Here is a 27778-nt window from a genome sequence, read left to right as displayed (position 1 = left end):
AAGGAGAGCAGACAGCCTCTAGTAGATGGGAAAAGTAATTTAAAAATTCTCTCCCAGAGCCTTCAGAATGAATACAAGCTTGATGACACCTTAATTTTAGCTAGATGAAACTTCTGACCTACAGAACTGTACATAATTAATTTGTATTGTTTTAAAACAGTAAACTTGTGGTAATGTGTTAGAGTAGCAGTTGGAGACTACATTTTAAAAAATAATTGCACCTCACCCTGACAAAGTTATTATCAAATTGTGAGGAAAAGATGTCAGTATGAGATTACCCTAATACGGGCATCAATTGAACTAGTTATTGGAGTTCAGAGCAATTCTAAGAAGAGCATCCATGTAGTTTGCTTTAATCCAATGTATTAGAATCCTATTAAAAAGCAAATTGGAGAAATGGGTTTACTTTAAAGTTTTAAATGTTATCTTTTGGTATATTTACTACGTTCTACTTTCAAACGTTGTCTCTCCTTAATAAAAAAAAAAAAAGAAGAAGAAGAAGAAGAAGAAGAAGAAGAAGAAGAAGAAGAAGAAGAAGAAGAAGAAGAAGAAGAAGAAGAAGAAGAAGAAGAAGAAGAAGAAAGAAGAAGAAGAAAGAAGAAGAAGAAAGAAGAAAGAAGAAGAAAGCCAATCCTTAGTTGCTTTCCAAAAGATTTTAAACGTTAAAGCAGGGCACGTTTTGGTCAGCGATTAAGCCTTGTGGCATTACCCGGTTCGGCCGGCGCGAGGCTGGAGGGCGCCCAAGAGTCTGACACTGCTCCAGGGCAGCGGGTGGAGGAGGAGGAACAGGAGGAGCTTGAGCACCTCCAAGAGCGGGAGAAGCTGCAAGAGAAGCAGGGGGAGGAGCAGGGCACAGACGAAGCAAAGGGAGAAAACGGTCACTAGTAGGACGTGCGCGAGCTGGTAATGATGCTGCAGAGGTCGCTGTTTGGAAGGATGCACCGCGTGATCCTCGGGTCCGCGGAGGCTGCATTGTGGGGTGAGCTCGGCGGTCCCTGGGGAGAGGAAGGGCCCTGACTTCGGTCCCCAGGGAAGGGATGGGATGGGTTGGGGCGCTCGCTTCATTAGACTTTCACTTAAAGGTCAAACCCATTCCTCTCGGCACCGGGGATGTAGCGCCCTGCAGTTCTTGTTCCTGCGGTTGCCGGGTTACCGGAGTCTTAGGCTGCTCTGGGGGATGCCGGGAGCGCAGTAAACACTGCTCCGGGGAGCTCGTGTAGGAAGGCATTTATAAAGGTAGTGGTGCTTGATTGAGCAACCAAGGTGAATATTCGACTCTGGGAAAGCCAGATGGCCAGCTCCTGCTCAGGAGGCACGTAATGTCGAGCCCAGCCTGGCGAGTTCCACTTGTGGCCCACTAGGAAGCAGCGCTTATAGCTTGATGAAACATTCATTTAGGATTATAGCGTGTTAAAGCTGTAAAAGTAACACCGCTAATTTTACAAACGGCTGAAGGGAAGACGGAGGAAAGGTAGTCAGTGGAGATATAAGGTCCAGAACTCAGAGCAAGCTTCCAGCCCTTTCTCTTTACTTTCGTGCTCGTTCAGCAATAACTGTTATTTGTGGATTCAAGGCCAGGGGACTGGCGGAACACTGTCTCACCCTCTTCCCTTCCAAAGTGTTCATTTTAACTGTCGATACATCCTCTGTAGTGTGTTGTGCTTTTTTTTTCTGTGCAGATTCTTCGTTGTTTATTTTTACTTTTGTTCAACAACCATTTATTAAGCGTCTCACCAGCCAGGCCTCCTGTTGAGGATACAGCCTCTGCAGTTCTCTTTTCCATTTTGGGGGGAGATAGACACAAGTAAACAGTCGCCACACACAGCCCTGTCTAGTGAGACTGCAATGGAAAGAAGAACTGACTCTGCCTGAGTTGGAGAAAGTTAGGGAAAAGGTGCCTTTTCGTTTTACTATATGAAAATAAACAATAGAACACTGTAAGTCTCCTTTATACACCATCCTACTCTCCTCCCCAGATATAGTTTGTTACCGATTCTTCCACTTTTCTATAAGTGTACATAAATAAATGTGCACATAAAATACTACATATATTATATATAATAAAAATCTGTTATAGCTCACATTATATATATATTATTTATATTACATTATGATCTACAGTGCATTTTTTCTGTAATTTTTTCTCACTTAGGTATTCAGAAGCTTTCCATGACAACACATGTAACTCTTAACCATTGCATATATCCATAGTGTGGATTACCACAGTGTATTTATTCAGTCCTCTGTTGATGAACATTTTGGTTTCCAATTTTTTGCTATTATAAAAAGATCTTCAATAATTATCATCACACCTGCCTCTTTATGTATATGTACAAGTATTTTACTAGACTAGATACCCAGAAGTGGGACTGTTGGATCAAAGAGGTGGTAACAAGTGGCATTTGACTGGGTCTTAAAGAAGGGAACAAGTGTACCAAGCAGAGATGAATGAGAAAACTATTCCCTCCTGAAGAAACAGTGCATAAGTCCTGAAGAAAACCTCACAGCAACTCTAAAAGATTATTCCCATTTTACAAGGAATAAACCAAGTCCCAGAGAGTATAAGTACCATATTTTTCTAACTATAAGATGCACCCCCCTAATTTGGGAGGAAAATGAGGGTGCATCTTACAGTCCGAATATAGCTTATCTGGCTCTCTGTGGAGGGGGTGGTGGAGCAGAGTCACAGGTTATTAAATATTTTACCACACGTTTTGCTTTAAAGTTTTATTTTCCTATTTTTCTCCACTAAAATCTAGGTGCATCTTATGGCCAGGTGCATTTTATAGTCCTAAAAATACGGTAATCTGTCCAGGATTACAGAGCTAAGTGGACAAGCCAGGAATTAAAGCTGGTTTATCAGACTGTAAAACCCCTGCTCTTACTACTATAAAATGTAGGTAGGGCACATGTGTTTTTTTTCTGTGCTACAACCCATGTTTGTTTAATATGTTTGATATAGTTCAAGGTAATTAATTATGTCTGGTAAATATTGATATCTGGGTAATAATAAGTTTTGATGTAAAGGTGTTTTACTATTCACCCCTTTCTTGGCAAAAATGTTTTAAAATTATAGATTTATAGAAATTGTACTCAGATAGAGTCTTGGAAATAGTATAACATTTATTTTAAAGATCAGGAACTTAGGCTCAAGAAAAACAAACTTTAGAGATTGAGAGTCATCAGCTCAAACAGCTGGACAAGTGGCAGGACACCACGGGCGCACCGTCGTCCCCTCTGCTCAAGCACCGTGCTTCACAGAAGGCTTCTGTGTTCATCTGTTCCTTATGTAAATGGAAGGAGAAAATACTGAGTTTTTCTCTTTTTAAAGCTAGGATTTCTTGGCCTATGACTTTCAAAGTCATTCCATGAGGCACTGATTTCACCCCATAGCCAGTAAGTCCACAAGTAATACCTACCAGAGTTAACTATGACACATGCAGGAAGGTCAGGTACCCTCCTGTCCCTCACAACCACTTAAATTCAAAGGCGACTGAAGTTGGAAGAACCAGAGCAATGAGTTAAGAGAGCAAAGGTGGTGTTAGGAGTCTCTCCTATGAGAATCGGGTCATCAGATCAATACACTCACCCCAGCCCTGTCTCCACTGACCCAGGGCTATTTCATAGTGGATATCAGGGTGAAGATACTGGGGGTTAGAACAGGTCTGATGCCTCAGAGATAGGATTTTATTTTCCACTATTTATGTATTTATTTAAAGATTTCGTGTACTGTATTTTTAGAGATGGGAAAGGATGGAGAAAGAGAGGAACAGAAACACCAGTGTGTGGTTGCCTCTCATGTGCCCCCCCTATTGGGGACCTGCCTGCAACCCAAGCACACACCGTGACTGGGAATCGAATTGGCAACCCTTCGGTTCACAGGCCGGCACTCAATCCACTGAGCCATACTAGCCAGGACCATTATCTGCTTTTTTTAAGTATATATAATGGTGATAATTCCCTTATTTTAAAGTTTTTTATTCAGTTTATTTAAACTAAAAAAAACTTAACGTTTTTCCTCCCCTCCTCCTACCTGCAGTAGTTGAAGCCCCACCCACATCTAGCAAACACCAATCTGTTTTTCATATAGATGAGTTTTTTACATACATTTTTAAGATTTCACATGAGACATCATCTAGTATTTGTTTTTCTCTTTCTGACTTATTTCACTTAGCATAATGCCCTGGGGGTCTGTCCATGTTGTCACAAATGGCAAGATTGTATTCCTTTTTTATGATTGGGTAATATTCCATTGTAGGTGTGTACCACAGTTTCTTTATTCATTTATACATTGATGGATATTTCTTGGCTATTATAAGTAATGCTGCAGTGAAATGCAGGTGAATATATGTTTGAATTTGTGTCTTTGTTTTCTTTGGATAAATACCCAGAGTGGAAGTGCTGACTACAGTAGATGAAACAGTCCCTCTTCAAGCTGGAAGGAGTGGCTTTGTCATTCAGCCTTGTCATTCAACACTGCCTTAGCTCTTGGTTGTTTCTCAAACCTTTGTGCTTGGCCAAGCCGCCTATTATGTCTTTAATAGTGTAGTTGAGGATATGCCAAGACCTGTCAGTGTCCCAAAGGGGTGGATCTCAGGCTGACTGCGTGCCAGACCATCAGCTTTTAAAATATGCAAATGTATACAGTCCTGTGGGACTGAAAGTGTAAGCCCTACTGGCCACCAGAGCCACACAGTCTAGAGGTGTACCCTTGGTGGCAGTCACCAGAATCAGGACTTAATGTACTTGTGATGTAGCTGGAAGGTGGGATAATTGAGGCAGAGAAGGAGTGAGGAAGATTGTAAGGTTTGATAAATTATGCTGGTAAGGTGGGTTGAAAGGCTTGGATTGTATCCTGTACTTAGGAGTTTGGACTCGAATATAGCGTGGGCTGTCCTATAACGTAGGTTGTAGGAAGAACCCAGATATGGTTAGATTTACTGGTGCAGAAGTAGCAAAATTAAAGTCTGTTGAAAGATTAGGCAGAAAAAAGGTAAAAAGCAGGTACCGTGTATATTACTCTTGAAATCCTCAAGAGAACTGCACATGATCTTTGAGTAAATCCCAAATATCCAGTTTTTCTTCAGTATAGGAACAGATCACCGTTTCTTTGGGTAAGCACCAGATGAAGTGGTCAATTTACAATTAGAGGCCTCGTTGTACAAAAGAACAACGAACCGCACCATAGCTTTAAGGGAAGAATTAGTTTGGAGTAGAGGCTCATACCAAGAGAGGCCTGGAGGAGCTGAGACTCTTTAAGGAAACATGCTTGCTTCAGGCTTTGGCTCAGTCTGGAAAAGCAAGGAAAGCATCCCTGCTGATCACACGCCCTGTTCTTCCCGGCACCCCTGAATGTAGCTGAATTAGAGAAAGTTAAATGTCAATTTTAGCAAGAAAGATACAACTATCTTTTCTTTAGTTACACAGGCTACATTCTGTGATTATATTTCCCAGTGGCTAAATGCCACAATCTTAAGTTTAACGTAATTTATTAAATTACCATACTTTTCTAGTTCCTAACAGTGAGGAATAGTTAACAAGTGTGAATTCAACCTGCTGGCCTTTTATATCCTGGGAATCCACAAAACAGTTGAAAGAAAGAGTTTGATTCCAGGTGTTTTAAGATCTAATCTTGACCAAAAAGTGAACCAACTTTTTAAAATCTGAAGAGGATGAGAAAGCCTGTGTTTTTACTTTTAAAATTTACTTATGGTAAAATTTAACAAAATGTATCATTTTGATCATTTGTGAGTGTACAAGTCAATAGCATTATCTATGTTCACAATGTCATGCAATCATCACCACTATGTCTAAAAATGTTCACCATCCCCAGCAGAAACTCTGTACCTATTAAGCAGTACCTCCCTATGCTCCCTCCAGTGCTCTGGTAATCTCTAGCCTATTTTCTCTTTCTATGAATTTAACCTGCTCTAGGCTTGCTATATGAGTGGAATCACAAAATATTCTCCTTTTGTGTCTGGCTTATTTCACTCAGCATGTTTTCAATGTTGTAGTTTCATCTTGTGGTATATGTCAGAACTTTATTCCTTTTTATGGCTAAAGAATATCCCATTGTAGGCACATGCCACATTTTTAAATCCATTTATCTACTGATGAACACTCAGGTTGTATCCACCTTTTGGCTATTGTAAATAATGCTGCTATGAGCACTGGCATATAAATATCTATCTAAACCCGTTTTCAATTCTTTTGGGTACATACAGTGCCACATACAAAGCTATGTTTGGGTCAGTGACAACCTGCATATATGCATATAGGATAGTCCCATGAGATTAGAATGGAGCTGAAAAATTCCTGTCTCCTAGTGATGGTTCAGCGCCTGACTTTAAAGGAATTGCCAAGGATAAGAAGGTTGCAAAAATCAGCAAGGCTGTGGTTAAGATGGCAAACGATTTTAACTTGGGTGTAGATGAGGCTGACGCTGAGGAATGGATCGGCGAGTTGTTGGAACTAGAACATGAATGCATAGCTGAAGTGGCAAGAGAAAAAGAAACTCCAGGAGAAGAAAAAGAAGAACCATCCCAAAAAAATTCATAGTGAAGGGTTTAGCAGAAGCTTTGCAGTCCTCACCAAGCTCCTTAAAAAGTTTGAGAACCTGGACACCAACACCAACATGTTTTCATTAACAGAGAAGAATGTTCATGTTGCATTATGTGCTTTAAAAGAAAATCTACAATGAAGAAAGTACACCAAGCAAACCACCATGGGCATATTTCTGAAAAAGGGATGCCTCAAGAAAAGCCTCAGGTGGGTCTTTCGGGAGGTGTTGCAGAAGAAGGCATTGTTATCACAGGAGATGACAGTTCCCTGTGTGTTATTGTCCCTGAAGACCTTCCAGTAGGATGAGAAGGCGGAAGACAATTATTGATGATCCTGACCCTATATAGGTCCAGGCTAATGTGTATTCATGTCTTAGTTTTTAACAACAACAAAGACATTTAAAAAGTAAAAAAATAAGTAAATATTTTTTAAATAGATAAAGCTTATACAATAAGGATATGAAAATATTTTTGTACATTGTACAAATGTACAATTGTACAGCTGTACAATGTGCTTGTTTTAAGCTAAGTGTTATTACAGAAAAAGTCAAGTTTTAAAAAATCAAAAAGTTTACAAAGTAAAAGGGTTACCTACAGCAACCTAAGGTTAATTAATTGTTGGGGGAAAAATAGATACATAAATTCGGTGTAGCCTCGGTGCGCAGTGGTTATGAAGTCTACAGTAGTACTCAGTAACGTCCTGGGCCTTCACATTCTCCCACCGCTCACTCACTGACCCAGAGCAACTTCCAGTCCCGCAAGCTCCATTCATGGTAGGTGCCCTACAGGTGTACCATGTTTTATCTTTTATACCATAATTTGATAGTACCATTTCTATGTTTAGATACTCAAATGTTCACCGTTGTGTTACACTTGCCAGTAGCATTCAGTACAGTAACATGCGGCACAGGTCTGGAGCCTGGGAGCAATAGTCTGTACCTGGAGCCTAGGTGTGTAGTAGGAGCTACCATCTAGGTCTGTGTTAAGTGCAGTCTGTCATGTTCGCACAAAGACGAAATCGCTTCGTGGCGCATTTCCTAGAACATACCCCACTGTTGAGTGACACATAACTGCATAATTCCCCCATAAATTTGAAATATTACTGTTATCAGATACTGAGTTACCATAGACGGTACATTGTGGGTCTGTTTCTGGACTTAGACCTTTGAAACTCCTTATGTCAGCTTTACTTAACACAGGTTCACATTATACTTAATATTTCAAACATTTGAAGCACTATTTACCTTATAGTGGGCATTTTGTTGTGAAATATGAACACTAACTTTGCTTTTAATTAAAATTTGTTTCCTTTCACTTTTTAAAATATAATTTTAGACCTATAGAAAAGTTGCAAAGGTAAAATAGTTTCTTTTATTTTTACCCAACTTCTTTCTATAAACATCTTACCTGGTATAATCATTGAAACCAGGAAATTGATTTTGACATGATACCACTACCCAACCCAGAGACCTGATTTAACTTCCACCAGTCTTATGCGCTGGCCGGTGCGGCTCAGCAGACTGAGCACTGGCCTGCAAACGAAAGGTCACCAGTTGGATTTGTCAGGGCACTGCCTGGGCTGCGGGTCAGGTCCCTGGTTGTGGGCCCGTGAGAGGCAACCTATCGATGTTTCTCTCCCCCCTTTCTCCCTCCCTCCCCCCTTTCTAAAAAATACATAAAATCTTAAAAAAAAAAAAAAAAAAACCCAACCCATCAGCTTCCTCACTGATGCTTCTTATAGTCCCAGACCCAATCCAAGATCCAACATTTGTATGAAGTTGTTACAGCTCCTTTGCTTCAGTCTGTGACAGTTCCACACTCTGTCTTTCATGACTGACACTGTTTTTTAGTGTATTTACCTTTAGCCTTTATTTATAAAGCATAGGTATTTGAACAGTTAAAATTCCATGGTATAGGCTTTCTTTTTTTAAATGTTTTATTTATTTACTTTTAGAAAGGGGAAGGGAGAGAAACATCAATGTGTGCTTGCCTCTCGCATGCCCCCTACTGGGGACCTGGCTGGCAACCCAGGCATGTACCCTAGACTGGGAATCAAACTCGCAACCTTTTGGTTCACAAGCCGGCACTCAACCCCCTGAGCCACACCTACCAGGGCATGAGTGACACTGTTAAGAGTACTGGTTATTCTATGGGCTGGTTGGAGATTTTATTCTGATTAGATTCGGGGTATGCATTTTTGGCAAGGATACAAAAGAAGTGGTGTGCTGTCCTCAGGGCATCCTATCAAGTACATATTGTCGACATACCTTATTACTAGTGACCTTTGAATAACTGGTTAGTGGTATCTTCCAGGTGTCTCCTTTTGTATAATAAGTATCTCTTGAGGGATACTATCCCGTTTCTCAACATACTTTCATCTACTAACTCTAGTATCAATGGTTTTTGCTGCAACAGTTATTACTGGGGTATTTACCCAATGATGATGGTATTTCCATCATTCCTTCTACATTTATCAGTAAACAATCCCTTTTCCCCACTCATTCAATTATATCCTTAGTGTATTTATTTTGTTTTATGGTTATTGACTCATTAGCCTATTGTGTTAGCAATTATTTAACGAAAAAGCACCATTAAGTACTTACAAGTGCTTTCAACTGTAAGGTCCTCATATCATATGGCTTATTATCTTTGCTTGTAAGGGGAAATGAAATTTAAATTTTCTTAATAAAAAAGTTTATTGTAACTTTAGATCATGGTAAGATTTACATATTTGCACAATTCACTCAACAAATGCTTTATGTGTATTTACAAATTCACTCCAGTGAAGGGGCTTGGAGAGGGTAGAATACAGGCTGGCACAAAGCCAGCCATTAAGCACACAGGGCGGGAGGAGAGGGCTGCATCGCATCCTCCTGCTCAGTCCGACTGCAAAATATATACGTCGACTACAGTTTAGTAAAGTTGAAAGATCAAGTATAGTTAGCTGGCTAGGGGAAAATTCCTTCAGCCTTCTCTTTGCAGATATTAATAGTGATACTGTTTTGAAGGTGCTATATTATTTATTTTTTCCAGGTTCAAACTCAATAAAAGGAAACCACCACAATGTTTGTACTTCTGTTTTTAAAGATGTCACTTATAAGGAACTTAAAAACCTCTTGAATTCCAAAAAAATTATGTTAATTGATGTTAGAGAGACATGGGAAATTCTCGAGTATGGAAAAATCCCCGGGTCTGTCAATATACCATGTAAGTTATATGTGTCTTAAACTGATTCATTACGAAAAAAGTATATATATTCAGACAATTTACTATAGATAAAATTTAACTGGGAGTCTTTACATTTTTTTTTTCCAGTGGGTGAGGTAGGTGAAGCTCTACAGATGAACCCAGAACACTTCAAAGAGAAGTATAATGAAGTGAAGCCATCCAAATCTGATGATCTAGTGTTTTCTTGTTTAGCTGGAGTGAGAAGCAAGGCGGCTCTGGATACAGCAGTATCTCTGGGCTTTAACAGGTACATTGATGAAGCATAAAAATGGATTCAAGAATGTATTGCAAGGTTTCATATGTACTACACTTTTGCTGGAATACTGAAAAACTTATAATTACTGTCAGTAATGGCAGTATAGCCAGATTAAGAGGCTCTCTCTTTTCATACTACTCAAAAGTAACACAATCTTTTAAATAGGCCAAATAGTAGCCTATTTAAATATTAACCTAACAATCTTTAAATCTCTCAATAGTATGGTGAGTAGCCACATCTCTAAATCTCTGAAGTTCATAAAGTTTCTATCAACCTTGTGTTATAAAGCAGGAGAAAATGTTTACAGCACTGTTTGATGTATGTTTTCAGTGCCAAACACTATGCTGGAGGATGGAAGGAATGGGCATCCTACGAATATTCAGAGAAGAAACAAGGAAACTGAATTTTGGAACACGAGCTTGATTTTTCCTTGCGTGTGTGCAGCCCAGCACAATGGAACGAGCAAGAGAATAAAAATCTAGCCTTGGCACCACTGGCCAATGGGAAGAGGATTCTGTATAAGTCAATTATTTGTCGAATCTTTTTCCCAACTGTAAATTGAGAACATCACTTCCCCTGCCTACTTGCAAAGGCTATTGAAGGTCAAGACACTGTGACTTGCCATAGATATGTAAGGGTTGGGATTCCAGGAATTAATTTTTAAACAGTTTAGTTCAATACTATTCCAAAACACCAGGTTACTTGTATTTCCTAATCATGTATGACCATTTGTGTTAGTATATTTTCTATCCACTAGAGGCTATGAGTTAGGCCAGATTAATAAATGGACTTGACATTAAAACACCAAGAATCTGGGATCCTTCTAAGTAGATGAAATACCGATGAAAATTCCAGTATCCAAAGACTAATGGTAATGTTGTGACCAGCATGGTAGTGATATAACTTTCAATTTAAAAATTATGATTTGGCCCTGACTGTGTAGCTTTGTGGTGTAGCTTTGTGGATTGAGCACAGGCCTGAGAACCAAAGGGTTGCTGGTCAGGGCACATGCCTGGGTTGCAGGCCAGATCCCCAGTTGGGGGTACACAAGGGGCAATCACACACTGATGTTTCTCCCTCTCTTCCCCTCTCTAAAAATAAATAAAATATCTTTAAAAATTAATATGATCTATAGGGATCAAAATCAGAACAGTGATTGCTCCTGTTGAGTGAAGGAGATTAACTGGAAAGGTAAGGAGGGCTATTTCTGGGGTCATAGAAATGCCCTGTGGTTCACAGGTCTATACATTTATCAAAACTCATTTAAGTGGACAGTTAAAAATGCATTTTCTATTATATAAATTAAAATAATAAAAAACAGGGAAAAGAACCTTAACCACTAGCACGAGTATTTTCCTTTGGAATGTCTTACTTGTTAGTGTGCTGGTGCCCGGGTGGTAAACAAATCCATGCTTTCTTCCATCTGTACCTCTTCGGACCCATCTGTCTGTCATCCAGATCCTGTAAGGCCTAGCAAGTGACTATGAGAACTTGGTTTGTCCTAAAGGATATAGATTAGCTATTAGAGAATCTGGAGTAGGGATGTGATGTGATCACATTGAGCTTATCTTTCTGATAATGTCAATCAAGTTTCTAGCACAGCAAACTCCTTATGAGAACTAGAAAAGCTGGGAAATCCATGTATGTAATGTGCACACACACACTTCAGTGTTGCTTCATCCTCTACAGCTTTCCTTCTCTGTGAGATTGTGCCTTTTCATATCCTCGCTGCTTTCATATATTTCCTCTAATATTAAACAATATTACATATAAACAATATTTGTGTGTATATATGTGCATATATATATATATATATATATATATAAATAAATAATCTGTTTAAAGGCAGATCTGGGGAGAAGAAAAGCTGTACAGAATGAGCCACTGTTGAATTACTGAACCTATCAAGGAACGGGAATCTGGGTTAAATACACCAGGCTTTTATATAGTATAATTGGAACCCCTGAAAAGCTTACTGTAGAAGTAGAGGTGAACCAGAAACTGACCAATCCTTGTAAAAAAGGTAAGGCCAGCTTTGAATCATCTAAATGCCTGAATGGATACAGGTGATCTTGATACCCTTACAGGCCTACCAGAAGTAAATCCTCTCTTGGACAAAGATACCACTTGTCTAGCTACAGCAGGGGTTGGCAACAGTAAATATTTTCAGTTGCCATAAAGTCTCTATTAATCAACTGCTACTGCAGCACAAAAGCAGCCATAGGACCATACATAAATGGGAGTGTGGCTGTTATTCCAATAAAACTATTTATGGTTACTTAGATTTGAATTTTGTATAAGTTTCATGTATTGCCAAATATTTTTATTTTTCAACCATTAAATCAGATCAAAAGATCAGCCCCAAACTGGTGGCAGGTGGGATTTGGCCCACCCCTGAGTCAGAAACACAAATGATAAAGTTTTTCATATCAGTGTTCAGAATTCTATCAAATCTTACTAGAAATAGCAATCAATAGGACCTCATGATTGAAAAATAAAAGAAAAAAGATAACAGAAAAAGCTCCACAAAAGAGCTACATATTGGAGTCTTCAACCACTTTAACATAACTGGTTTATATATTCAATAACATGATAAAACAGAAAAGTTTATCACAGGAATGGGAACTACAAAAATGTATCAAATAGAAATTCCAGAATTTAAAATCCAACAGATGACAGTAGGTAAGTTTAATGGATTAGCCACAGCTGAGGGTTAAAAAAATGAAAAAACTGAAATACACATATTAACATGGATGACTCTCACAGTATTGAAAAAGCAAATTTCAGAAACATATACAAGAATTTGAAAACAAGCAAAATGCCATTTATTATTTTTGTGTATATGCATAACAAATAAGTTAGGAAAATAAATACAAAATTCATAATGGCTTCTTCTGGAGAAAGAACATAGGCTTTAGGGCATATCCTCAACTTAAGAGACATACCAGTTCATACAATTATACCTTTGGATTCCTGGTACTCTTCTAAGAAAAAAACTATGATAAATAATGTATCCTGTTTGGGTATCCTATACCCAAATATAATTGTACTTGTATCTTTTTTAAAAACTAAGGGCTAATAAATTAATTAGAATAATTTATTTACTATATTAGATTAAACTGGTAAAAAATTTAGTTGTCAGTTTTTCTGAAATAAAAACTTAACAATTATATACCTGAAACTGCACTGACTTTTACAATAAAACTCAAGAGTAAAAATCACCAGTAAGGTCTGTGGTATCAGATAACTCAAAACACAAAAATATAGCATATTATTTAACATATTTAAGTGGCCATTTTGTTTTAATGATGGGAGGATACTGCTTTTGATTACCTTTGCATTATCAAAGTTTTAGAAATGTGACAGAAAAAGTGTCAACAGTGGACAATCTCAAGAGTTCTGCATTAACTGAAGTATCTCGGGTTTCCTTCATTCACATTTCTTTCTTATGGGCCTCATGATCTTAGTGAGGTCTCTTGGATTCTGTGATAATGCACCCTTTTGCTATTTAGTATGTATATACCATAGAAATACTGGATGGAGGTAGGATCAACAGCTAATTGGTGAGAAATTTGTATTATTAAGGACAAGTGGAAAATTAAATGCTTCTTCTACCATCCAGCAACAATTACTTTTCAGTGTCTAAAAGGGCAGCAGTTTATTAGTGAAAAAATGTGATTTTGTTACTACTTCTTTTCTGTGTTTCAACATTCTCCAGAAGCAAAATAAGAAGGGAAAGGGGAAAGAGAGAAATTTTCATAAAGAATGGTAATGGTAGAATCTGGATAAAGTGTATCCAGATGGGGATAATATTTCCTGTGTGAATCCTTACAATATGGTACTTGTTTATAGGCACATGATATTTTGCATTCACTTAGCATTAATGGGTAAAGAAGGCAGGTGAAACTTGCAGCTGAACATCTGAGGGCAGGAATGACAATGAGATCCCTTACTGAAAATAGAAGATAAAGAGAAACTGAATACTGAACAATGATACCTAGTCCCCGGCCTTACCTGTCTCCAAGAACTGACAGCCCCTCAGTTCATACCCCACTCAGACAGAAAGCTAGAAGCTTCCTCTCTAGAAAAAACGGACCCATCCCAAGAAAAAAGCTTCAGAATATGATGTTGAACTTTAAAATTCTCCAAAAAGGATTTAAAAGGATTTTAAAAGTGAGATGAAGATAGAATCTATGAATTTTAGAAGACTTAAAAGATTTATTAGTGAATTACAATGTATGGTCCTCATTTAGATCCTGACTAGAATTATTTAACTATATTTCTTATTATTTAAGAGATAGCAGAAAATTTTAACACTGAGTATTTGGTATTACAAAATTGTTATGACAAATTCTTATTTAGGTACAATAATACTTTTATAGTTTTCTCTTATAGAGCAATTATCTTTGAGGAATACATACTGAAATAACTATGGATGAAATGATATCTTGGATTTGCTTTAAAATGATATGCATGTTGGGGGAAGTGGGTGAGAATTTAGAAGAAATAAAATTGGCCATGAAAACTGTTGGAGTTGGATAACTGGTATGTGGAGGTTTATTACACTATTTTATCTACTCTATATATGTTGATTTAAATTTCTGTAAGACGTTGGAAATAAAACTCTAAGTCATATGCATTAATTTCCAAAGTAAAAGTTTTAAAACAATATCTTAAATGAAAAATTAGGGTTAACTCAATGATTATGATATACAATCACTCTGCTCGTTCAACCCAAGCCCAATCTCACTTCCTTCAGACCTGAGGAAAGTTTTTTTCTCATTTCTTATCCTGACCATGAGCCTAGGAGACCTGTATTTGTCATTGGTACTGATTTTATACATAATCTCTTTCCCCAGTTTCTCTGCTACTTTCCACAAGGAAGCAGAGCTCTAAGTCTGCTTTTAAACTACTTGAAATTACCCACTTGACAAACTACAAAAAGCTTTAATACTTGTCTAAAGGAAGAAGGACTCTCAGAAAAAAACATAAGGCAGATTTAATAAGATAAATAAGACACTAGTCAATATGGCTGGAGAACATACTTTTATTCTTGCAATTTTATACTAGGAAATCCACATTTACTTTTGTAATTCATTGTTCACAATTGACTTATAAAATTTTTAATCCTTAAATTGTACATCAATATCCTATGACTCCAAATTTTATTTATCACTCTCCTTCAAGTCTGAAGAAAATGATTAATTTATTAAGTTCCACAGACAGCACAGTCCCACTGACATAACATTTAGTCTTAAGTCCTATGCTCATGAGAATTAAGAGTAGCCAGTATCAAACTGGCCTGAAACCTGATTGTGTCCCTGGCTCAGGATACCTGTAATAAATTTGTAAATCCACACTAAGACACAAAAATAAACTAGTGTGTGTATGTCATATAAAAAACTTTTCACAGTAGAGTAAAAATTAACATTAAAATGTTACCAAATTTCAACCATACTATGTTTTATCCAATTAGCCTTCTAAATGCCTCATTTAACTGTGAATCAAATGCAAATGACTTCATGTAGGTTTTTAAAAAAATTTGCCCAGCATTTCAAAATGGTTACAGAATTAATAACTTTTTAAACGTCAAAGTATGCTATACATATTGCACTTTCCTGCTAGGCTGGGCTAGTATCTTCCATGGCAAGATACTAAAACTACTGAATAAAATACATTTTAAAATCAATAGGTACTTGATTAATTTCCCTGAAATTATCAACATCATTACCAAAATCTTCCAGGATTTTGTAAGATTTGATTCCTTAAATACAGTTTTAAAGTTTAACTTAAGGAGGGGAAAAAAACCCTCATATATTTCACTTTTTATGTCCTTTTTTTTTTGGTCCTTCAATGACCAAAGATAATTTTACACAAATTATGCTCCATGTTTCCTGGCTTAATAAAAAGCTACAATTTCTATTATCCAAATTAAGAAAAATAATACTAATCAAAAACTATTAATTTTGAAATGTCTATAGGTCCCCTTAGAACCTTTCCAAACTTTTATAATCAAGATACTTTAATCAATTATGTACTAGAATCAAATTAGGTAAGGAAAAACTTATTTTGCAAAAATAAAATCACTTCCCAATATGCTTGACAGAAACAAGCTATTCGTTTTCATTTGTGTTCCATTGAAGACATTACTGAAATCTGTCCAATGGTTTATTTCCAACTGGTCCACTACGGAATTCTTCGGAATGTTTTAAGATTGGCTGTAGCTAGAATTCTGACTTCCATTTGGACCCTGCTCTCCTTCACTGTGTAAGTGGGGAAGAAAGAGATTTTATACCAATTAAAAGACTCATTTTCAATACCCTGATACACCTACTAATTTTTAAAGTTAGTTATTCTGTGGTACAAATTTACAAAAACAAACACACTCACAATTTTAAGACACAGATATGGAAAAATTAAAATCCAGAAGACTAATACTTGGTTTTATATTTTTATTCTTATGTAACTTAGTATCCTCATACATAACAAGCTTTTTGAAAATTAGTATCCATATACACTAAAAAAAATTTAAATTATGGTATGGGATTTCATTGTCATTACAGGTATCACTCAACATATAGATTAGAGCTTCTGAACAAATCTCCTATAAAATTAAATCTTACATATAAAATCGTATTCCTATTAACCAGTTATGAAAATCAAGAAGTGTTCTTCCCAAAAAATTATTGTTCAAAGGCATACTAAAATCTTATGTAAATATAGCAAACCTTTATAAATCAGAAATATGGTAATTTCCTGGGAAATGCTGAATATTTAAAATAAAAGTAACTAAAACTGAAAATACCAGGAACTGTGGCAATAGGGTTATTGCCTTATCTTGTCCATCCTCATCTTGCAGCTTCAGGCCCTGCCACTAGTGGAGAATCACTCAGGGAATTTCTGCAAAAAATGCATCCAAAGGTAGCTGTTTGAATGACTGTTTTAGAACAGCTCCTTGTATAAGTATTTATTTTTCCTAACAGTGACATTAACATATCAGATCTACAAATCTATTTCAATGTTTTATAAATTAAGTATAAGTTAATTAAGATAGGCAATATTTCTTTACTTTCCTTTTGACGCTGTTTCCCTACCCCAAACGATCTGACACACAGTGGAAGCTAACAACCACTGCACTACATGAACAGATCCTACTAAAACCACAAAAACTCCCTTGGCACAAGTGCTTCATATTTAGCAAAATCTTATTATTGGGTACCATGGACCATACTGGGTCACTCAAAAGGCAAAATTCTTTATCCTTACAATATCAAATTAATAATCTAAGTTTTTGAAAACTGCTACTGGAATTTATAAAACAGGATAATAGCCGGTAGTGGGGGAGGGGTGGAAGATGGCATAGAGTCCCAGTGACAGGAACACTACAGAATTCTTTATCTCTGAATTTCTAATAAACTGGCCTAATACTGTCCTATTTAAATTTATGTATACTATATAGCCATATGTTGAGGGATACCTGTAATAGACCTGCCACTGCATTAGGAAAAGTTACTATACAGATAATCCAATTAATTTTTTCAAATGAGACATTCTCAATCTATCAAGTCACAAATTTTTTAAAAATTAAAATTTTGTAAGTATTATGAGGTTCTAGAAGAAACTTTAAGCAAAAAAACCCAAAACAATATAATCTATGAAAAAAATGTGACAATGCAAATGAAATATATAATTAAATGGAATAGAAAATTAAAGTCCACAAAGTACCTGTTTGGAGGAGGTTTTGGTTTCGGCATCTTACTAAGAATAGTTGCCATCTCTTTTCTCTCATCAAAATTCTTCCACTGTTCATATAGTTTTAAAATAACCCTGATTATTTCCAAAATCTAGAAGAAAATATTTGAAAAGCTCTCAAAGACAGTATCAAGCAGCATTTAGTATATAAAGATACACATCACATATTAGGCATCCCTCAGAAAACAGTGAAAAGACCAAGAGTCTCCATCATTAAGTATTCAGGCTTGACAATCCGGGTAAATGTGAGAGCAGTATTTTTACCACACTGATATTTAAGCTTGTGCTATTTAAGAGGCTTTTCCTTCTAGCCTCTCCTGTGTTAAGGTGTATGCCTTGTTAATCCTTATTCATCTCTCTGATGCTAGTTTCCTTCTATCTGCTGGTATCTAAAGCAAAGCAAAATAATGAGGTACTAGGAACAGAGGTCTAAATCATGCAGTTCACCACTGTACAGTATGCTCTCCAAAAACAATTGTTTCAAACAATTTAATGGGAGGTAGTACACAAAAGACATCTTAATTCTATTGACTACTGTAAACAAGGAACTAAAAAAACTGACAGCTACAAATGTGTCATATCCAGTTTCCAAATTAGTCCTTTCTTCCTCATGTGAATAGACCTAACCCTGGATTGATTTTAATGCTATCAACAACATTTCAGCAGAAAAGATAGGAAAAAGGGCAAAAACCATTTTGTCAGGAGATAGGCTTTATCTCAGAAGTTTATGGTAGTATTTAGTGATCACTAGGTAGCTTTTAAAATAATCCTGAAATTTAGAGGCTGCTCTTCAACTGATCAAATGAAAAGTTTACCATTCTGTTTAAGCTAACCCAAAAAAAGAAGTAGCACCTGAACAGTCAATATCAACTCTTCTTGTCAAACATATTTATTTATTTTTTTTACCAAAAATCTTTTTAGTCTCGTAGACATCTTAAGATTTTTTAGGCTCATGATAAGTAAATATGACATTAACTTTTAAATGTTCAAGTTTAAATTCCACTAAGGGAATTTTCAAGAATACCTTCTCCATATCCACAGAAAGCTCAGCAAACCACTGTCTGGCATCTTTCTGCTGTACAACACAGGCTACGTGTAGGCAAGCTGGAAAGAAAAGAGACAAAGGCCCACATTTAATTACAAACATGTAATATGTGGACTCAAACCAAAGATAAAATTTTCGCTGAAATTTTTCATGTATATTTTCCAATATTCTTTTTAAAAACTGCATAGGGTCATATAATAGTTATCACTGACTATTCCATCTTATATAAAGAAAAAAATTACTAGACTATATTAAAGTTTTTGACATCTCCAGCTCCTCACTGTGTGCTAGGCATAGTGCAGTTGCCTTGAGAATCAAGGCATGTTAGAGAGGGAATAAAATCCAATGAGAATAACGAAGCAGAGAAGTGATCTTCCAACAGTGATACAAGATAGTGGTTTAAAATGTAATCAGAGCCCTGGCCGGTGTGGCTCAGTTGGTTGGAGCATCGTCCCAGAGACCAAAAGGTCACAGGTTCAATTCCCAGTCAGAGCACATACCCAGGTTGTGGGTTCCGTCCCTGGTTGGGTTTGGGGGGACCACACAGGAGAAGGCAACCAATCAATGTTTTTCTCTCACATCCATGTCTCTCTCTCTCTGAAAACAATGAAAAAATGTCCTTGGGTAAAGATTTAAAAAAAATTAACCAGAAGTCGGTGTAATGGGAAAACAAAACAAAAACCCCAGCAAATTGATACACTGATAAATTTCAACAGTACTGACTATGTTTTGATATTTCAACTACAAGTAGTGTTCATTTCCTCTGCTTTATGAAGTTATTAGTATGTCAGCCCTGGCTGGTATGGCTCATTGCATCAAATGCTGGCCTGCTAACCAAAAGGTCGCCAGTTCGATTCCCAGTCAGGGCACATGCCTGGGTTGTGGGCCAGGTCTCCAGTAGCGGGGTGCACGAGAGGCAACCATGCATTGATGTTTCCCTCTCTCCCACCCTCCCCCTCTGTCTAAAAATAAATAAATCTTTTAAAAAAGTTATTAGTGTATCAAACTATGTGAAAATTGGACAACTAGTACTGTGTTGTAATAATAGAGCTTAGAAAAAATGTAATACACCATATATAACTATATACAACTCACAAAGATAGTAAAAATGTTCAAAGACAACAATCTACATCATAATTTTGCCCAATATAATTCCTACTGAGCAGCTTGACTATCCTGATCCCACACCAGCTTGTTAAGTTATGCTCCCTTATGTGGTCACACATATGACTTTGCTAAGGATGACATTCTAGGCAAACAGTGATTCAAATGTGAACTGACGCAGAGGCTGCCCCAAGTCAAACAAAGCCATAAAGTACAGCCTATGTCCAGGAAGGATTTAGAGGCAAAAAGTCTCAAATTATCATAGGTAATTAAAACACAATGGAAAACACCATGATAAGGGCTTATGTAGAATACATTAGCGATCGAAGAGACATCCTAAACCCAGCATGAGATGATAACGGGAGTTTTGCTGAGGTGACACTGTTCCTAGAAAGGTGAAATCCAAGCCACGTCTTAAAAAAAGATGGTGAGAGTGGGAACAGAGAGTGGTATGCACATAAATGGTAAAAAGAAGCTACAGACTTTATCCAAAAATTAACAGAAGCTTTTAAAAGTTTTAATTGGGAGGCAAATTATGGATCACAGTGTCTCTACCTTGGCGCTGCTGACATTGTGGGCTGGGCAACTCTTTGAGACTGGCTAGTATACTATTTAGATACTTAGTAGCATCCCTGGCTTCTACCCACTAGATGCCAGTGGCATTCATCATTGCGTTGACAACCAAAACCACTGCCAAATATCCCAAGGAACAATTATCTCTCGTTGAGAACCACTAGCCTAGCTCAAGTGTGAAGGATAGATTGGCTCTCTAAGAACAGGGATGCTGGAGGCCTATTGGTCAGGAAGTAGACTATTGTGGTAACCGGAACAGAAATAAGATGATGGCTATGAGATTATTAAAGGTATTGGTTACTAATATTCAACAATAGGTGTTGGTTACTAACTAGATGGAGGAACCGAGGGAGATGAAAGAGGCAAACTGCTCTGTTCCCAAATAGTCACTAACTACTGCTATGCACCAAGCTAGTATAGACGTTAAAAGGAGAGCGTCTTGGGGCAAAGTAGTATGCTCAGTCCTGTTCATGAGTCTGAGGTGCCAGTGAGATGCCAAGGCAGAAGGACATATAGAACTGCTCAGGAGCAAGATGTTGGTTAAATGAAGAAACTTAAACGTTTCAAAATCTAAGAAATCGAAGCCATGGACCTCAATGAGACTACCCAGGAAGAATGGAGACAGGAGAAATGGCAAAGATGTGGCACATGGCCTGATATTCCCTCTTTCCTGTCCGTGAAGATCCCAGCATTCCTTCCCATTGAACCCAGATGCCACTTCAGAATCCTTCCAAATATTGTGCTTTCATGGAGCCCCCAGTACGACAAAAGTATAACTCATGCACCACCCCTAATGTAAAGATAAGAAATATTAACATATAAGGACTAATTGAAAAAAAAAACTGTAAGTTTGGACTGGTAAAATATGGGGGAGAGGGATCAAGAGGATAGAATCATGGATACCAACAGAGAAAAAGAACAGGAATGAAAAGTAGTAAGTGCCCCCCTCAAAGTATTAAGTGCCTAATATATGGCAGAAAATATCTGGTGCTCTACAAGGTATCTCATTTAATTAACAACTCTGTATGAACTTGTTAGTATCCCCCACATTTTAGAATCAAGAAAACAAAATCAGAAAGTTTAGATAACTTCCCTCCAATTATAAAGGAAGCAAAGTTTAAACCTAGGATCACGTGATTCCAAAGACCATGTTCTAACCCATTATAGTACTGCCTTCTACAGATAACAGAATGGTAGCTAACTTCTCCCACCAAAAGTGCAATAAGGACCTCAGAGGCTCTTTTACTCAACCTCCGAGGACTTTTATTAGACTCATGAAGGAAGGACTAAGTTATTTCATATAAGTAACAACTAATACTAGCAGGCTTAATTCTGAACTTCTCCCCCTAAACACTTGTTTAAATTATTTCAAACAATTTTTGAAAAAAATACCAAAAAAGGTAAGTTTTATGGTAAAACTTACCAAAAAGGGGGAATAGAAGTATAATAATCCTGATTTGTGATAGTTGCAGTTCATATTATTGAAAGCTCACATGCAAGGATTAGTAAATTACTTTATGAAACATAAAAACACCAAGTACAACAGGGTGAAGTTTCTTTTAGGGTGACCTAAATAGGTTTATGACAATTTCACTAGTAAAGGTAAGCCACACTTACATACCTAAAGCTATCATGAAAGGAGGATACAGTAGGCAAAGGTCCGTTCTGTAGGTATCATTCACTATCCTCCTATAGAAATGTAAATCATATTATTACTGAAAGCAGAACTACCTCATCTGATTGTACATTTTGCTCCAGAAAGGGTTGTATTTCCCATCTTTCTACATATTATTTCTCTTCTCTATTACTGAAGCACAGATATAAAGGTGAAAACGTCAAGGGAAAAAGATGGGTACATAAATGATTCAATAAATAAGTGTATTTTAATGAATAAAATTATAGCTAAATGTTTTAAAATTTCAAACCTTGTAATAAATTTTAAACAGATTTTTTTTCTAATTTGTCAAAAATTAGAAAATCAGACAGGAAACCAGAAATCAGACAATGGATTAATATGTATGTTGAATATCACCAAAAAGTATTCTGATAATTTTAAAGATAAATTGTCTCCTCATGTAAACAGTCTGTTTTTCATAATAATCAACTTGAATGGAAATATTCATCAAATAGATAATTTAAAAATCCTTATTATTTTAGCATTTGTACCAGTATAGTTATTAAAATATCAACAAGTAGGTATTTTGTTCAACATCAAATATCCTGGGGCACTACTTTAATTACTTTAAAAAACTAAACTTAATATTTACTTGTCAATCTTCCAAGCTAATAACACGTTAAGCTACGAATAACTTCCGTTCTAATTACCATGCAAGGGGAAGCAACATGTCTTCTTGGCCCATGTCCTGCACATACTGGAGCAAAGGTCTATAGGGATGATACACTATCAAGCAACAATCCTAGAAACAGTTTAAAAAATGTGTATGTATAAAAACAGATTTATTACAACACACAAAAAAACTTATCATTACCCAACTGCTTTGTAACTGTGTATTCATATGTATTCCTCTAACTCGTGCTTGCTTCCCTCTTATTTTCTTAAGAAAGCAGTATGGCAGCCCTAAACTCTACTATGATAGTGAAGGCAGTGCTCTCTCTGGAATATACCTTGGTAAATCGGTTGGCAGTCAGTCAGCATCCATTCCCTTAGAGACTCAAAGTGTCACATCTGCAACACACTGAAACCTCTTATTAGCCTATAAATCCATAATTCCCAACTGGAGGAGCAGAATTCTGCCACAGACATAATCTATCTTTAAATAACACCACACACATACACAGATTGTGCAAATAACTGACAGTGGTCTAATGTCCTGACTGGTTTGCTTGTAATCCTTTTATTATAGTTACTATAGAACAGAAAAATATTTCCATCCTAAGTAGGATATACAAATTATTTTACAGGCTTTCAAGAGGACACACATGATGATGCTACTAGGTACTATGATTTCACCATCATGTATCACTTGGATTGTTTTAAAATGCACCTCCCTACAAATAATTTCTTTAAAAAAATTCTGACTTCACTAAATTTGAAAATAAGTTTTACTCTATTAATCACAGGGAAGACATATACTTACCATTAGTTCTAAAAGATAGAATTCACATTCTAATATCTGTTTAAAAAGATTATACATGTCAATATGAAACCAAATTAGATGAGTCTATTTAGTCTAACAACAATTTATAGACATAGTAATTTATCACAAATTTTTACTAAAAATTTTTAAATGAAGAAAATAAACATAGTAACTTATGACAGAATTAACATATAAAATTAAAATTACTTTTTATTACTACAATGATCAAAATTGTGATTATAAAGCATTTTAATCCTTAAAACAAGCCAGCCTCATATAAACATTCTTATTTTTATTTAAAATACCCTGTATAGACTTCAGATATTCCAATATACTTTCCATTCAACAAATGCAAAAATGCAATTATCTTAAATGTTATTCTTATTATATTATAAATCAGTAAAAGGAAGAAATACTAAAAAATGAAACCAAAACATACAAGTTAAGTGGAATGAAGAAATCCCTTACAAGGTGGAAAGAACATGGCTATTAAAATGTCAATAGAGCCCTGGCTGGTGTGGCTCAGTGGATTGAGTGCCAGGTCCCCAGTTGGGGGTGCACAAGAGAAACACATTGATGTTTCTCTCCCTCCCTTTCTCCTTTCCTTCTCCTCTCTCAACAAATAAATTAAAAAAAAAAAACTTAAAATAAATAAAATGTCAATAGAGATGCATCTTCTAAAACGATATAAAATTTCAAATATGGTTTTCATACTATTCCATTATAGCAGCTGCACATCAGTATCACCTGGAAGCTTTTATAAAATACCAGTCCCCAGGCCTCAAGCCTGAAAATTCTCATTTAGTTGGTCTGTACAGGCCCTGACACAATATCATTAACTTCCCAAAGTGATTTAATGAACACCCAAGGTCATATAACCACTGCTGTGAGGTATCTTTAAAAATAGTAGAAACAATTAACTGTGATTTCTTTAAAGTCTATATTGTAGTACTAAAAACTGCCATTTCTAGACTATTCAGTTTAATATAAAACAGAGCTAATTTATATGCAACTTTGACAAATAGTTTTACTTTATACAATATACTTACATGGTTCATCCTATAAGGAAATTCCTTTGGAAAGGCATATGAAAATCTAGTTTTTACTGCAGAAAACAAAAAACAACTTAAACTGAGAAAATGAGAAAGTGAATTAACCCCAAATTTCTTTAATACTGTGTAGAATATTAGAGGTAGTGCTAAATCATTTTTAGTAGAGTGCCTGGAGATGCTCAGAAATCTAGATTATTTTGTTTACAGGTGAGGGGAAAGAATGAGCAGCAGGAAGCCCCAGACCCCATCTATATATAATATAGAACCTTAATTACATGTTTAATATATTAAGGTTCTGCAACTTAAAAAATAAAAGAATTAGAAAAAAATCACTGGGTTTTATCATCTCTAACATCTCCCCAGCTCTAGAACAGTCTCTTCTTTAGTGCCATTTCCATACAGTTCTCACACAACTGGACAAAACACAGAAGTGTCAGTCATAAAAATAAAACATATAATTTTTCTAGGAATAATTTTTATACAAAATTCTTAAAGCAATAACTTGCACATGGTAATTTAGCTTAGAAGGAATACGCTCACAGATATATATATGTATATATTAGCAAACATATATATAGATATAATTGGAAGGATAATACAACCAAAAAATGTTTAAGCATTTATCTCTGTGATTTAAGGAGTTTTACTAATCTGCACTTTCTAAACTTTTTATAATAAATAGGTACTTGTTTATCAAAAGATATATTTTAATAAAAGCATGAATGAATGTACAAAGATCTCTAGGATTTTTTCATACCACACATAAACCCATACACAGTTACTACTATTCTTAATAGCTAAGCCAAATGAGAAAACTTAATTATCAACCCTCCATTTCCTCAAAATGCTGAGTATATACCTGTAAGTACTATTTGACATAATTTTACTCAAATCATCAGATATACCATTTTATTCAGTCAAGTGACTATTCACAGGTTTTAGAGCATCTGTTTTGTGATCCCTTCCATTTGTACAGCCCAAATGACCTCATGGAGATAAAAAAAAGAATTTCATTTATTTTATGTACTGTATTTTGTAAACTGAGTATCCTAACCACTAATTTAGATAGGTAAGATCTGCCAAGATTTGAAACCTAAACCATTTGAACTTGACACTAGGAAATTTATACTTAATCTTTCCTTAGTTTCCTCTCCTCCCTTAGTTAATTTGAAAACATCTCCATTAAGGTTTCTGACTTTTACAAATCCTTTGATGTAATCAAGATATAAAGTGTACAAGTAAAACAGATACTTACATAGTGGTTAGTGGTACCTAATCAACAAGGTAAAATGATCTCTATAAATGTAACAAATTTACACCTCTCACCCTTGGACTTTGATACCTGACTTACTGAAATTAAATTTACATGATGCTTCTGATTTCTTCTAACCTGGAGGAAAATTTATCCCTCCTCTCTTTTGCTACCTGTACCACCTGTGAATTTCCTTTTATCTACTCAGTTGATAGTCACTACTTTCCTTCAGCACCTCTAACCATTCCTCCACCAGCAAATCTGTCCCATCGCTTACTAAATATGCTCAAATTTCCCTTAAAAACAAAGACAACTAACACCTCTACCAAATTATATTCCTGTTCGTTTAAGTAGACTTTATTTTTTAGAACAGATTTAAATTTAGAGAAAAAACAGAAGATGATAGAGTTCCCCTACACTCCCTGTTAAGGAATGAATGTCTATGTCCCCCAAAGTCAGACTGTGAAGCCCTAAACCCCATGTGATGTTATTTGGAGGTAAGGTCATGAGGGTGGGATTCCCATGATGGGATTCTTCTCATAAGAAGAGGAAGAGAAACCAGCGCTCTCTCTCCTCTCTCTGCCATGTGAGAACACTATGGGAAGCAGCTGTCTGCAAGCCAGGAAGCAAATTATGGCTGAACGAAGAACTGATCAGGGTAGATACTTTGATCTTGAGCTTTCCAGCCTCCAGAACAGTAAGAAATAGTCTATGGCACATTGTTATAGTAGCTCAAGCAGACTAAGACACCTCATCACCCAGTTTCACCTGTTACTAAAATCTTACATTAGCATGACACATTTGTTACCATTAATGAATCCTTATTATTATTATTATTATTATTATTATTATTATTAACTAAAGTCCATAGTTTATTCAGATCTTCTTAGTTTTTACCTATTGTCCTTTTTCTGTTCCAGGCTCTCATCCAGGACACAACATTCCATACCTCCATACTTCCTTATATTCCACTTGGCTGTGACAGTTTTCCAGACTTTCCTTGTTTTTGATGACTTTGATAGTTTTTAGGAATATTGAGCAAGTATTTTGTAGGTTCACCCTCCACTAAAATCTGTCTGATGTTTACCTAATGGTTAGATTGGGGTTTTGGGTGTTTGGAAGGAAGACCACAGAGGTAAAGTGCCATTTCGTCAGAATACACATCAAATGTACACACCATTAATGTGATTTATCACTACTGATATTGACTTTAATCATCTGGCTGGGGTAGCGTCTGTCAGGTTTCTCCACTGTAAAATTATCTGCCCTGCCCACTTTTCATAATGTATGCATTAAAATGGAGTCACTATATGCACAGCCAACATCTAAGAAATGGATATTTATGCTTCCTATACTTAAGGGTGGACTTAATTACATAAAGTATTTTAAATTCTTCTATGTGGGGGGATTTGTCTCTTCTCCCCCATTTATTTAATCATTTATATCAGTATAAACTCACAGGTATTTATTTTGCACTTTGGGTTATAATCTAATATTAATTATTTTTATTTTATTGCTGAAATTCTTCCAGTTTTGGCCGTTGAGGGCTCTTTCAGTTGGATTGTGTGTCTCTTTAACATATCCCAACTAATGTAGGGTTTTGGTTCTGAGTACTTCCTTACTTACTGGCACTGTAAGATGCCCTAGGTCCATCTTGTATTTTTCCTGCCTCAGTCCTAGAATCAGCCATCTCTTCAAGGATCCCTAGCTCCTTTTATTAGAGAACGGTATTAAACACAAAGATTGCAGCACTAGGTGAACTCACTGCTTATAGACCCTCTTAACTGACAAAGCCTACATGCCCACAAACTCATTCACACACATAAATCCATGTATCTATAAATTTTACGTGTATCTA

The 27778-nt window shown here is 36.2% G+C and overlaps 2 protein-coding genes across 6 annotated transcripts in view; one reads left to right on the top strand and one right to left on the bottom strand.

Annotated features, from left to right (window-relative positions):
• Positions 1-917: 917 nt before the first annotated feature.
• TSTD3 (thiosulfate sulfurtransferase like domain containing 3) lies at positions 918-14572 on the top strand. The gene is given in 6 exon segments (XM_053664785.1): positions 918-979; positions 6651-6742; positions 6745-6768; positions 9594-9767; positions 9876-10035; positions 10375-14572. Coding segments are annotated over 5 exon segments (501 nt in total). The 5' UTR covers positions 918-979; positions 6651-6672; the 3' UTR covers positions 10448-14572.
• A 499-nt stretch (positions 14573-15071) lies between these two features.
• The window catches only part of CCNC (cyclin C), a 28607-nt gene continuing 15900 nt past the window's right edge, over positions 15072-27778 (bottom strand). For 2 of the 5 annotated variants that reach the window (XM_037145470.2, XM_053664782.1), the window contains exons 6-12: positions 24666-24721; positions 23617-23652; positions 22844-22935; positions 22140-22207; positions 18821-18900; positions 17770-17888; positions 15072-16307 (exon numbers count right to left, since the gene is read on the bottom strand). In XM_037145470.2, coding sequence (XP_037001365.1) covers positions 16253-16307; positions 17770-17888; positions 18821-18900; positions 22140-22207; positions 22844-22935; positions 23617-23652; positions 24666-24721 — 506 coding nt within the window. In that variant the 3' untranslated portion in view covers positions 15072-16252. Of the gene's footprint in view, positions 16308-16482; positions 16945-17769; positions 17889-18820; positions 18901-22139; positions 22208-22843; positions 22936-23616; positions 23653-24665; positions 24722-27778 lie in introns of those variants that run through there. The other 3 variants (XM_037145471.2, XM_053664783.1, XM_053664784.1) reach the window with 2 other exon arrangements.

Source organism: Artibeus jamaicensis, unplaced genomic scaffold (assembly GCF_021234435.1).
Source record: "Artibeus jamaicensis isolate MK-2021 breed Jamaican fruit bat unplaced genomic scaffold, CSHL_Jam_final contig_387, whole genome shotgun sequence".
Lineage (NCBI taxonomy): Eukaryota > Metazoa > Chordata > Mammalia > Chiroptera > Phyllostomidae > Artibeus > Artibeus jamaicensis.
This window is presented reverse-complemented; position numbering and strand designations above follow the sequence as displayed.